Raw genomic sequence first — 13742 nt, forward strand, 5'->3', positions numbered from 1 at the left:
TAGGTAGAAAGACAAATTTTTTACACTTCTATTGTGAACTTTTAAAATAAAGGCTAGAGTACTTATAGCCCACTTCAAAGAATTTTAGTTGGCTTTAGGGAAAGATGCAAGAAAATGATAAAATATAAATTTGCAAATCAGGACTAAGCAAACTACAACAGGAAGTCACTATTAAAGTATAAAAAGAGGGAAAACTTATGAAGAGAGTAAGGATCTATACAGCTCTATGACTGAGGGATATATGATGAATGATGGATTACTGATTTGGCTCTGAGCTTCCTAAAGGCCAGTCTGAAAATGGAGAGGTCAGTTGCATTGTCTTCATTGTCTACAAGGAGAACACAAAGCAATGTCTTGTGGAAGCAACACTTTCCCAACCACTTGGCTCTACAAGAAATTTCTCATATGACACTTCCAAAGGTAACAATGTAGGGCAATTAAATTCATTACACAAAGTTCTAGGTTTATTACTTGTAATATGCTAAGTAAGTTTCACATCTACTTAAAAAAAAAAATGACGGGAAAATAAGGCTCAAAAGGGGAAGCACGATTTTTACAGAGAAAGAACATTAAACTGCATGATTTTTACAGAGAAAGAACATTAAACTGCATTACATTTAATATATGAAGGGGCTCATTCACATATTAATATGTGTTCTGGGGGAATCATATACAACTTTAAGTAACTTGCTGACAACTGGAAAGAGTTGTATTCAAACTTGTATTTAAGTACAGACTCAGGAAACAAGAAAGGCAGTAATGAGCAAAGCTTGGGGCTTATGTTCCTGAAGGCTTGGATTTCCATCTTAACCTTAAGATGTTGGTTTTAACTGAAAACTTGAGCAAGTCACTCTTCGCTTCTCAAGTCTTGGTTTCTTCCTTTGTGATAAGACATAGTGGTAATAATCTGCCAACTACTTTAAAAATCAACATGGTGCTGGTGCTGAATCGCTTCAGTTGTGTCTGACTCTGCGCAACCCCATGGACTGTAGTCTGCCAGGCTCCTCTGCCCATGGGATTCTCCATGCAAGGATACTAGAGTGGGTTGCCATTTCATCCTCCAGGGGAACTGCCCAACCTGGGGATCGAACCAGCGGCTCTTATGTCTCCTGCATTGGCAGACAGGTTCTTTACCATTAGTGCCACCTGGGAAGCCAGCATATGAGTCACAAAATTCCAAGTCATACCAACATCCAAATATAAGGACAACACTAAAAGAAGTCATTGTATCAAAGCTGTAATGATTGTAATTCTTTATATAGTAATTTGAACATTTTAGAAGTTAGTATTCAGGAATTCTATCATAACACATCTGAAAACACCATGGAAGAGCTGAAATATTTGAAAGCCATATTTCACCTAATTTAAGGGCAATTATTTCCTAACCTGCCTGGGCAAAGGAATGAAGTATTGAACTTGGCAACCACAGTGCTGTATGTTCTAGGATCAAACAACTGCTCTAGGCTAGCAATACAAATTTGTTTTGAGAGCCATATGGAATGTGGATATATGTAAACATGTTCTACCAGTATTTTGGCTTATTTCTGGCCTTAGCACTCTGTTCCACCTCCTGGCTAGAGATGGAAGGAGTTAGAATATATAAGGTGAAGAATCATTTCAGGTCAAAGTATACAGAACATGAACTCTTTAAATGGTAATGGCCAGGGACTTCTCTGGTGGTCCAGTGGTTAAGATTCCATACTCAGAATGCAGGATGCCCAGGTTCTATCCCTGATCAGGGAACTAGATCCTACATGCTGCACCTAAGACCCAGTGCAGCCAAACAAACATTTTTTTTTTTTTTTAATGGCAGTGGCTACGTCACAAAACAGGAAGAAGGGATATAAGCTAACGAAAATCAATGGTAGTGCTTGGACTGAGAGATGGCCAAGGCAGGTTGATAATCTGAACAGAACTAAAACAGTTTATTTTTTTTCAAGTATTTTAAAAATTTCTACTATTAGAGTAAAAGTAGCAAAAAGTATTATTGTACAGCTAGAGCCTAAGGACTAGATGTGTAAAATATTTCCTTAGTTAGGAGAGTTAGTGGTAAAACGCTTACTTTCATTTCAAAATCCCTTTTATGGTCTATATGTAATGCACATTCATTCAGTGACATTAAAATTAAATAAATTTTTTAAAAAATCAAGTAAGTTAACCTAAGTTTGATAAAATCAGACAGTAGTAGTCTGAGTAATACAAACTTTCATGCTAACCACATAATTATATAATAATGTTTGGATTCTGGTCCTCCCTAAGGCCATTCTTACTACAATTAATAAAGGTATTAATTCATTCACTCACTCAACAAAAACAGAATGCCTCAAAAATATGCATGTGTGTGTGCGTGTGTGTGCATGTGCACAGAACACTTGCCAGGGCCAAGAAGATCAAGGTGAATAAGGTAGCACTTGGCAGGAGGGAATCAATCCCTAGATGAGTGAGCCAACAGACAGGTACAGAAATTATTACAGAGGTATGTAATAAGAGCAGTAATGAGGACCGAACATATTAGAGAAGGAATATGCTTTGGGAAACAAGAAAGGATTCATGGAAGAGGTAGTGGTATACAAACTATATCTCAAAGGACAAACTGTGTTCTTCTGGCAGAGAAGGGAGAGAAAGACTGCAGCAAGTGCCAAAGCAGAGAAACCTAAGAGCAGATTCGGTGTTCTAGGAGGAGGATGTAGCAGCCAGTAAGTTAGCTGTAAAGTGTTCTGTTGGCCTGTTAACGGATGATAAATTGAAACCTGGTGGCAAAGGTTCTTGTTTGGTCAGCAGAGTGGGGGTTCTGTTGGTATGTCTGAACTCTCCAGTAGTCAATCCCCCCTATACCCTTCAGTCTGTCGCCCAGCTATTTCTCACTAGCCTGGCCCTGGACACATGCGAGTTTATGTTGTCTTCCATAGGCCTTGGGGGAGTGTTTGATTGTTTTAAGCGGAGTGGGGGAAATGATGATATACACAGACATCTTTCACGTGCATTTTAGAAGGATAATGCCATCTGAGGGGAAAATTTTCTCAATACTCAGTTTAAATAGGAAATAAAAATAGAAATTACAAAGTATTAAACATCCTTTATTCAAATTATGGGATAAAGAAGTTTTAAAAATGAGATGTATCTAATAGATGAACATAGAACTCTAAGATATATGGAAAAAAGCAAGCTGCAGATTTTTTAGGGAGTTGGGAGGACAGGAGAAGGGTTGGGATAGGAGGAGTAATAGTATTATCTGATAATAAGGTAATACCTTATCAATAAATGTTCCTTTTTTGTCCTTAGACATATTATTTATATAATTAACTTTTTTTTTTTAAGGAAAGAATTAACTTTGGGATCAGGTTTGAAAGGAACTCATAGAGGCAAGAAACTGGAGGCAAGGAGACTAATTATAAAGTGATGAAAACCCAGGTTAAGAGATGTAAAAGGCCTAAACCAAGATCTAGATCAAGACTGTATGAAAGAAAAGCAAATTTGAGAAATTAGAGATAAAATAACAGGATATGGTAATGATATGAGAAGGTAAGGAAAATGGAAACTAACTTCCAAGGTTCCTAACTTTTCTTTTCCAGTTTTCCTAACTACATTCTAAATGAAATATGAACTGTTGCAAATGATATTAGAATCCCAGGTGGCACAGTGGTAAAGAATCTGCCTGCCAATGAAGGAGGCGCAAGAGACAAGGGTTAGATCCCTGGGTCAAGAAGATCCCCTAGAGTAGCAAATGGCAACCTGCTCCAGTATTCTTTCCTGGAAAATTCCATGGACAGAGGAGCCTGGTGGGCTACAGTTCATGGGGTTGCAAACAGTCAAATGCAACTGAGCACAGAAATAACCTGAATACAAACTCAAGTGTGTGTGTGTGTGTGTGTGTGTATACTGGTGGGCTACAGTTCATGGGGTTGCAAACAGTCAAATGCAACTGAGCACAGAAATAACCTGAATACAAACTCAAGTAAGTGTGTGTGTGAGTGTGTGTGTGTGTGTGTGTGAGTGTGTGTGTGTGTGTGTGTGTAAATGGTTTTAGGTGCAGTGGAATCAAAAAGATGTGGATTTGCATCCCAACTTCCCCATTTCTTACCTGTGGGAGCAAGTTACTTTAGCCTCTTTGGGCCTTACTTCCTTTGTCTATTAATAGGGACAGTAAATACCTCACAGAACTGTGGCAGAATTAAATAAAATAATGTGAAATGCCTAGTGGATCTTGGGCTTCTGATAAATATGCATTTCTTAAGCAAATTCATAACTGGTCAGAATATAAACTGGAATGGCTTAAAAGGAAAAAAAACTGTCATATATCAAGAATCTTAAGTATGTGTATATCCTGTATTTCCATAATAGCATTTCTGGCAATAATCCTAGGAAGTCATAGTAAACACCGAACAGGCTTTATTCACAAAAATGTTCATCACAGAAATATTAATAAAGCATAAAATCTGAAACAATTTCAGTATCCAATGAAAGAGGAGCAGTTAAATAAATTAGCCAGTCAATAAAAACTATAAGATTTCTTTGAGAGCATTTATTGTTTCTCTTTCAGTTATGAAAGCAACACATGTTATCTGTGGAAAATACAAAAAATGACAAAAAATTAAAATCACCTAAAATACAAACTTTTTTGGTAATACATGAAAATAACTGACATATTAAGTTAAAAGAAAAACTCAAAACTGAAAATACAGTATGAATTCAACTTAAAAAAAGATTAGACTATGTACCAAACATAGCAGTTTTTAATAGGTTGTGATTCTACAAGGGCTTTATTAAAATAACTTCTACATTTTGTATACTAGACATGTATTACTTGAGAACCAGAAAAACAAAACACATCTAATAACTCTGATGTAAATCACAAAAACCAACTGACAATGTACCTTGGATGGGGGTCCCAAATATAAATCCAATCATATAAAGAAGAAAATCAGTAGTGAGTCAGTATCAGTAAAAATATACAAAAGAAAAAACCTTGAAGATCAAGTTAAATACAGGGGGCCACCGAGTAGAAAATTCATAATAAATAAAATAAAAAAATCAGAAATAAAAGTTAACATAATACTGGCTTCTAAATATTCTACTTAAAGTGAATAGTAAAAATGCACATGTTCCCTGTTCTTGATGAACTTACAATCTAGAAGGGCAGATAAGCTATATATCTTGTTATGTATCTACACCAAGAAAAATTAATAAATATTACAAAAGAAGTATCTCACCAAGTGATAAAGGAAAAACACTGGGATTTAGAAAGACTTGATAGAGGTGTTCATTTCTCTTTACAGGATTTCAATGGACGACAGAATCAAAAGCAAAGGGTAAAGGAGGTATAAAACACAGAAGCCAGAAAGCACTAGGAAAGCAGAAGATCAGCAAGAGTGCATGTTGTAAATATCCATTTGGCAACACCCAGCTTTCCTTGTCTGATTCTTTGCAGGACAAGGATCCCTCTTATCTGTAATTTGGTCTCCTGAGTAGACCAGGAGGGGGCTCTGTGCAGATCTCTGGATTGGTTTATCTCCCACTGTAAATTAATAACCTTACATGTGGATTTACAAATCAGTCTCAAGAGTTTGGTTAGTGAGAATCAGTTCCCTAGAGCCTGACTACCCCTGAAGACACAACCCCCGCTCCACCCAGAGCTCCTGCCCTTGCAAAACTAAGCGAGGTCACTGTTCAATCAGGCAGGTTTTATCCCACTGCAGAACAAGAGTAAAAGACACTTTAGTAGTAGGAACAGTGGGATGAGGAGGGCTTAAAAACCACCAACCTGTCAAAAGCAGTGGAAAACTGAGAAACAGCAACAGGTGTTGTGTCCCCCAGGCCTTGAGGAAGCAAAGCCTACTGGAACCCACTCCAGCTGTTGCTGAGAAAATCACTAACAGAAAATGCATGTTAGCTACCCATGATTTAGGCAGGTGGAGGGGAAACTAAATCAACAAGAAGAAGGTGGAGAATAGAATTAGGCAAGTGAGTACTAAAGAAGGGAATGAGTCCTTGACAGATGGAGAGTTAGTCAAACAACTCTTAGAAATAAATGCATAATAAACAAGAAAAAAATCTGATTGTACAGTAAAGGGAGAGGATGCTGGACAAAATGACCAGTGTACAGTGTGACCACTGGTGGACATATTGTAGTCTTGAAATAAATAGAATACAAAGACAATAAGATAGAAGTATCAAAAATGACATACACACATAAATGAAGACAAACTTTAAAAAGCAACTTACACAAAGCACTTGAGTGCCTAAAAAATTCAACAGTGGCTCAATGTTTCAAAAACAGACCTCTTGCTGTAAGAGGAGAGTTAGGATGTAAAGTGTGTGTAGATGGCCTCACACTTAACCATTATATATTCTTTTGGACCATTTCATTTTTATTTAAAGTTCTCTAAACCATATACTGATCCACAAAACATATTCTACTGACTTTAATAAACAGCATACTACAATATTATTCAGATTTTTATTTAGCTTAGGGATTATAAGCAAGAAAAGAACACTTATGAATAGTCAGTAAAGGCTGATCTCCTAATTCAATTAGGGCTGAAGTTCTATGTGTGAACTTAGGTTGAGAATAAATAATATTAAATTGTACACTGGAAATTATTACATTATCTAGAAACAAATTAGACAGCTATTTTAAAGTCCACCTACCCTGAGACAAAGAGGAGAGTTTGCAGGAAGAGTTTTTTTCTTTTTTTAACAAAAAGCAGATAGGCTTTCACTCCTCTTGGAAGATTACCAGATGGAAGAAATATGGTACTAGCCTGGACACTCCCACATCTATTACATCAACTCAAATCAAAGAAAAGGAGTACTTTAGAGCCCACCTTTCCTCTAGATAAAGATGAAAAAATTAAAGGGTTAAAAAAACTAAGGCAGATATGCTTTTACTCCTGTTGCAAGTTCTGGATAGCTGAGATAGGTAAGATATACATTCAAAACAATTCATGACTACTAAAAGCATAATTTAATTCTATCATATAGAAAGAAAAGGATGGTTTAGTTAATAAAATTGGTGGTGTCAAAGTGGTTCCTACTCAGTAGGAAAAGTTACATTGTCTACCACACATGCCACTTATAAAAATATTCCAGATGGACTAAAGATCTAAAGGTAAAAAAATGAAACATTAGAAAGAAAAATTGAAGAATATTTATACAGGCTTAAGGTGGCAGGGGTGAGGGTGGGTGTCTTCGTCCCAAGCAATTAAACCCAGAAGCCATTAAGAAAGGTCTAACAGACCTGATGATATGAACATTTTATTTTTCTATGTGCCAAAGCAACCCTTAAACAAAGTTAGAAGACAAATGAGAGAAATGATACTCTTGACAGGTAAAGGGATTAATATGCCAAATACAGAACTTGAACAGAATAAGAAAATTTCCATTTTTTCAAACAGGCAAAAACTTGGCATAAATAACTCATAAAAGAAATGTAAGAGACTAATAAACATAGGGAAAGATCAGTGGTCATGAAAATGCTAGACACTATTTTTCACTCATCAGATTGCAAAAAATGACAAAGACTGATGACACCAGAGATGTCAAGGATGAAAAGAAACAAGCACTGCCTGCATGTGGGTGAGAGTATGAAATGCTATAATCTCATAGGAAAATAAACTGGCATTACCTAATAAAATAAAAAATATATGTATACATGTACTCCTTAACCCAACACTTTCACTCCTGGATGGCTAAACTAGAAATAAAACCATGATTACATAAAGACGTATATACAAGGATACTGACTGCATTGTAAGTGCTAAAAAATTTAAAATACCTTGATATCCATCATAAAGGGAAATGATTGAATAAATCATTGTACATCCATTCTATAATGTAGTTATCTAAAATGATGAGTAAGGTCATGGGTACTGATGCCCATGGTCTAATGTTAAAGGGAAAGAAAAAAAAAGACACAGGCTACAGATATTGCACAGTATGATAGCATTTGCTTAAAAAAAAAAAAAAAGAAAAAAACCCGACCTTTTGTGTAGAAATGTTTTTATATTTTTGTACCAGTATTAAGAAGACACACAAGGCTTCTTCAACAAGTGGAAGCTGCTAAAGGATGCAGATTGTTGACCTTCCTATGTATACTCTTGGCATTTTGACATTCTGCAAAATGCAAGTTTTGCTTTTATTATTCCAAAAAAGAAAAATCTATGTTTTTATATGTCTGTGTATTTACCATGCCTACATATGTGAAGGTCCCAATGTCTCTGTCACTTATATGGACCAATAACGATCCAGAACACAAAGAGGACATAGTGTTAGAAAGGCATAAAAATCCATAATACTAATTCTGCAATTAGATTTTTTTTCAAATATAACAAGCCTATTTTGAAATACAAATAAAGTTACCATTACAAGGAAGAGTGAAAGGAAAAAAAGATGTTTAACTACTTAATTCAAAATCTCAGTAGTTATTTCTCAGCATAGATTTGGTGAGGAAAATGCCCAGCTATTAAATTCTTTTCAACAAAACTCTTGATCAAATCCTGACTTATGGCTTTAATAATGCTTTCAAAAAAAGGGAGGGGGTTCATTAATGAATCAGGACTGCATTTTGAAAGATTTCTGGATCAAAATTATTTAGAAAGAGGGTATTAATGGAACCTAAAATTGCAAAGTGTTTGCAATCACTTCAAAAACTCATTCATTCAACCCTCAATTACTCATCCTTAACAGGGGGCGCCCTGCCATGCATTTCTCAAAACCAGGCATGCCTGAAAACATCTTAAACATAACTGAATGAAAATCTGTCCAATCACAGGCCAGCTGCTTGCAAACTCCACCCTTGAGTACAGGAAGAACACTTTTGATTGGAAGACAGTTGTGTTTACTACGGTTGTGTGGTGCAAAATTGGAAAGGCACACATGCCAAGGGTCCAAAGGAAGTCTCTTTAATGAAAAAGGAAAACAAACGGACAGTTCTGATTCTATAATAGTTGTTGTCATTAACTGAACCTCATCACCACAGCAGCAATTCTTGAGCAACTTTGCAAGCTAGTAAAATATTTTAAAGGCTGAGTTTTGTTGTCGCTTTTTTCTCATCTATGTTCCTTGATTATACATACGAGACAAGCATAAGCCTAGTCTTAAAACCCCAAACTGTCTTTGCTTCTAAATGCATACAGCTCCATCCAAGATCTCAACACAGTTGTAACACTTTGTTTTGAATCACTGAAACTTTTTACTTGGTTTGAGAAACCAGTTCCATGGGCCCAGTGGCACAATTCTTCAGTATTTAGCTTAGTAGGTGTCCAGCATCTCCGTGAGCTTCAAAAACCACCGCCCTTAGGGAGCTCAGCAAACAACAAAGTGAATGGGTAGCCATTTCAGGTGCAGAGCTCATTAGCAATTCATCTGATGGAGGAAACAACTAGAACAGAAAACTTCGACTGAAAGGCTAGGACAGACTAAGTCTTTAGGTCAAAATATGCATTTAATGGTGGATCTTAACCTAAGTTTTGCATTCAAGGTGGTAAATTACTGGATCTAAGCGGGACACCTCTCCCCCAGTCTTAACCTAAAAAGCAGTCTTCTAAAGAAATCGCAAAGGAATTTAACTCCAAATCTCCTTGCTTAATCACCCTCTTCGCCTCATTATATTCCTGATATCTCTTTAAAAATTCGCCCCACTAAAGCCTCATAATGTCCCAGCAGCCTTTTTCTGAAAGCCAAAGCCAGCCACAAGCAAAACAACCCAGAAGACTTCTATATGGGGCGAGGCGGGGAGTCTAAAACCACTGATCGATAGGTAGAAAATGAGTATCAGAAACCTGCAATGTTAACATCAAATCTTACAAACTGAATTCCCGTTTACAGCGAAAAAAATATCTGCAAAAGCAAGTTCATCAAGAAAATTTTCCTTCTGCTGCGGATCTATCACAATCTAAAAGAATGCCCCTATTCTTCACAGCCTTATCTCAACACAGAACCTAGGGCCGCTATCAGAATGAGGAACTAAAGAGGCTTGCCAAAGTTCAAAGACAACATTTTGGCGCTATATTAACAAAAATAACGCATCACGGACACGAATGCTAGTTAAGTTCTATTACTGAACAACTTTAATCACAAAATACACCAAGACAAGTATTCAAAAGTGGCCATGCCCCAACACAAAGTTTCAAAACAAAACCTCTCCCAAGGTTTGGGGGAGTTGCCCAGCTCGGAGATAAAAAGCACCACCCAACAGCCCCATTTGGCTGCTAAGACAGATCTCAAACTTATCAAAAGCAGCCACTACGGCAGCTCCTGTCACCCAGAAGCTCAAAGAGAGAGGAGCCTGAAGAGAGCTGGCCTTTCTGGAGACTGCCTGGCCGAGTCTGGCTCAGACAAGGAGGAAGTAACTGCCAGATAAAAAAGCCCTGAGCAGCTTCAACTGCAGCCTCTCGATCTCCCACAAGTGTCCACATTCCCGCCCCATTCGGGGCTCGGGGAAGAAGGGAACAGGGCGCAGGTCTCCCACGAGAGGCTGGAGACTACAGGTCCGCTTCTTCCAGGGGGCAGGGGCACACGGGCAGAACTCTAAGGGGCCCCGGAACCCAGGGTGCTAGAGCCTGCTCCGTATGAGTGTTGGGGGGGACGCTGAGAAAGGGGTCGCTCAGGAGGCGGGGCCTGCCGGGTGGAGGCAGCATTTCCTAGCGCCCTGGCTGTCCCCCGGGGTAAACCAGGGCGCGCACCCCGACGCGGAAGCCATGCTGGCCAGAGCTCGGGGTGCCGAAGAGCCGGCGGGGGGCGCTGAGGAGATCTGGGGGCGCGGAACTGGGTCACCTCCACCCCACCGCCCCCTCACAAAGGCCCCCGGGGAGGCCGCCCGCAGGCCGTGCAACCCCGGCCTCGAGTGCCCGCCTCGGCCGCCACTCACCGCTAGGTCCTGGGGCACCGCCCCGCTCATGGCCCGCACCGTGCCGGCCCGCCAGGCCCGAGTGCGCAGCGCAGGCCCCGGATCTCCGCCCGCCGACGCCGCCGCCGCCGCCGCGGGGACCGAGGCCGAGGACGAGCCCGCGGTGTCCGCGAACAGAAGCAGCAGCCGCTTGCCCACCGGGGAGGCTGCCGCGTCCGCCATCGCCAGGGTCGGCCGGACCCGTGCTCCCGCCCGCCGCCTCCCACCACCTCCGCCGCCGATCTCCCGATCCGCCCGCAAGGCCTCCCTCCGCACCACCCGCGGCCGCCGCTCCCCCCCACCCCCCCCCCCAACAGCCACCACCAACCACCGGCGTCGCGCAGCGCCCCCCGTGGTCGGGAGCGGAGCCGCAGCCCGGGCCCCGCACAGCGCCCCCCGCGCTTCGGAGCGGGGCGGCAGCTCCGGGCCCCTCGCAGCGCTCCACCCCAACCTCCCCGGGGCCTGCAGTGCCCCCTGCGGCAGGGAGGGGAATTGCAGTTTCGGCCGGGGTGGGGAAGTGGGCGGGTCCTTCAGTCGCCTTTGGCACCATCCTGGTGCCATATTGCCCTTAGGGGGCCCCTTTATTTGAGAATGTTTTAGCTTACCCTCCTTGTATACCAAAGACTTTAACCGGGGTGGGTGGCTGAGGGGCAAGTTACCTAGAGAATTGATATTCTGAGGTAAGAAGTTAGTGCCCCAGTACCTGATTGATTTCCAAGACTGAAAATAGGCACTATACTCCTGTCCTTATCTTTTAGGAAACTTCCCATTGGTCCATGGGGCACAATATCTTTCTTCTCACTGATCCATAACATGGTACCATTTAATTATATATTACCAATACTTCATAGGTCCCTTTCCAATTGACCAACGTTTTATACCCATTGTATGTGATAATGCCATTCTATACTGGCTGAAGGCCAATGTGCTTCCAACATCTCAGTAGTCTGACATATCCCAGTGGAGCTTCTTCCTGCTTCCAAATCAGCCAATGTTATTAAGTCCAGGTGTTTCTCAATTCAACTTTTAAGGGAACTGGAAAGAAACCAAATTACATCTTACCATGGAAATAAGTGGAGCTGGGGACAAAGAAAACCCCACCACTCCTCTCTGAATTCACAGGCATGGAAGACTGATACTCTTGTCAGAAAAGTGGCTGTAGAGAAGGGGAGATAGTGAGATATTTTTTGCCTAGATTTTTGTTTACACTGGGCAATGAGAAATCTCAATCATTGACATTGGTCACATTAGAGACTAGCACAAGTTCCATAATCTTATGGATGCAGAGTATACATGGAAGTAGATACGAACCAGGAAAAGGTATGGTATGGTATTAATCCATGATTACTACCCTAAAAGTACCCATTTCTTTCACTGATCTAACCCACAGACAATTAGAGCAGTAGGATTCTTTCCAGACTTATGTGCCTACCCAGAAATCTGTCCATAATCTTTTTTACCTTTGACTTACTTGCCTTGTAGCAAAGATTGGGGGCCAGAGGGAAGTACCAGTTATTGGCTTCAGTCAAAGTACAACATCCAGTGAAGCCATTCTAGAACTAACCCTATGGAGCACCAAGGAAACATTTCTTTGGATTTTTTCCTCTCCCTGTTCCTTATAATGTCCATTTCCCATAGCCAACCTGAGGCCTGATTCAGTTTTTCTTGTTGTTTCTGGGCCAAGACACCTCTTAAAGCACACTCCTCACAAACTGTAGTTGGTAGGAGAGAAAGAGGGATGATCCATACATGACCTAGCTGCCTTGTAGATTTTCCATTAAAATTCACTGCTGGGATTTTCTCCCACGTGGAGCTCTTATTACTATCCCACTGTCCAAAGCTGGCTTCTCACAGCACCAGACACAAGTGGTATCTTTGTGTGTAAGCTCAGGAATGGGAAAGCAAAGATAAAAAAAAAATTAATTCACAAATATGGCAACACTTTTCATAAGCCAGCAAGTTTTCAAAGTGTTGGGGTTACAACACTGAATAAAACAAAACCCTCATAAAGTTTATATTCTTTCTTATGCTTCAGCAATGGAAAATGAAATCACACTAGCCTTCAGAGAAAATAAACAGTAGAAAAACCCAACAAAAAAACTGAACAAAAGGAAAAAAAAGCAGAGGGAAGTAAGTTTAGATGTTCAGGCCTTAACCCTGTTCAAACAGTAGGTGAAACATAACAGCAGTTTTATACAAAGAATGAACCTGTAATTCTGAGATTCTTTAACCACATGCTATAGCCTTACCCCCTCAAAGCCCTTCTTACTTTGTTTCCAGGATAGGTGACAACTCCCACTCTTTTCAGGGTGTATTTTCATCCCCTCAAAGTTCCTCCTCCAGGTAGTCAAGCCAATCCTGTCTTCTTGCACACTTCATTGGTATTCAGTGATGAGTGTCACCAATTTGAAGCAGGAAACTGGGTCGGAGGCTAAGCAACTTGACTCTTCTTGCTGCCTGGCAAGTCAGTGCTACAACTGGTAAAGAAAGGCTATGCCTTAGGGACAAGAGGCTCCTGCCTGGCTCTAAGCAACTACACTTCACCCACACACATTGGGAGAATGCTAACGGAGGGGGAAGAAAGGGTGGAATAGAAAGGTCTAAAGAGAGTGAACCACACAGCTTCTTTCAGCAAATGAACATTCCAAATTGAAGCATTAGGTAAAATACCACCTTCTAGAGCAAAAAAGCAGCTCTGCTGCTAGGGTAATTTTCCAAAATCAGTATTTTCAGGATGGAGAAATTGCTGAGGTCTTTAGACTTTGAATTCTGACAACTTTATCTCCAGCTCTCCACAACATAATGTATGAAACCTCTGAAAAGACACTCCTGGACAAGATCCGTATCATGCCTTCTC

General features: G+C 40.5%; 1 protein-coding gene across 1 annotated transcript in view; it reads right to left on the bottom strand.

Annotated features, from left to right (window-relative positions):
- Positions 1-11117, bottom strand: part of KDM3B (lysine demethylase 3B) — a 57754-nt gene extending 46637 nt beyond the window's left edge. Inside the window, exon 1 of the mRNA XM_040240000.1 lies at positions 10868-11117. Within this exon, the coding sequence (XP_040095934.1) occupies positions 10868-11068 (201 nt within the window). The 5' untranslated portion in view covers positions 11069-11117. The remainder of the gene's footprint in view (positions 1-10867) is intronic.
- Between the last annotated feature and the right edge of the window lie 2625 nt (positions 11118-13742).

The sequence above is a fragment of the Oryx dammah genome, unplaced genomic scaffold, assembly GCF_014754425.2.
Source record: "Oryx dammah isolate SB20612 unplaced genomic scaffold, SCBI_Odam_1.1 HiC_scaffold_5, whole genome shotgun sequence".
Classification (NCBI taxonomy): domain Eukaryota; kingdom Metazoa; phylum Chordata; class Mammalia; order Artiodactyla; family Bovidae; genus Oryx; species Oryx dammah.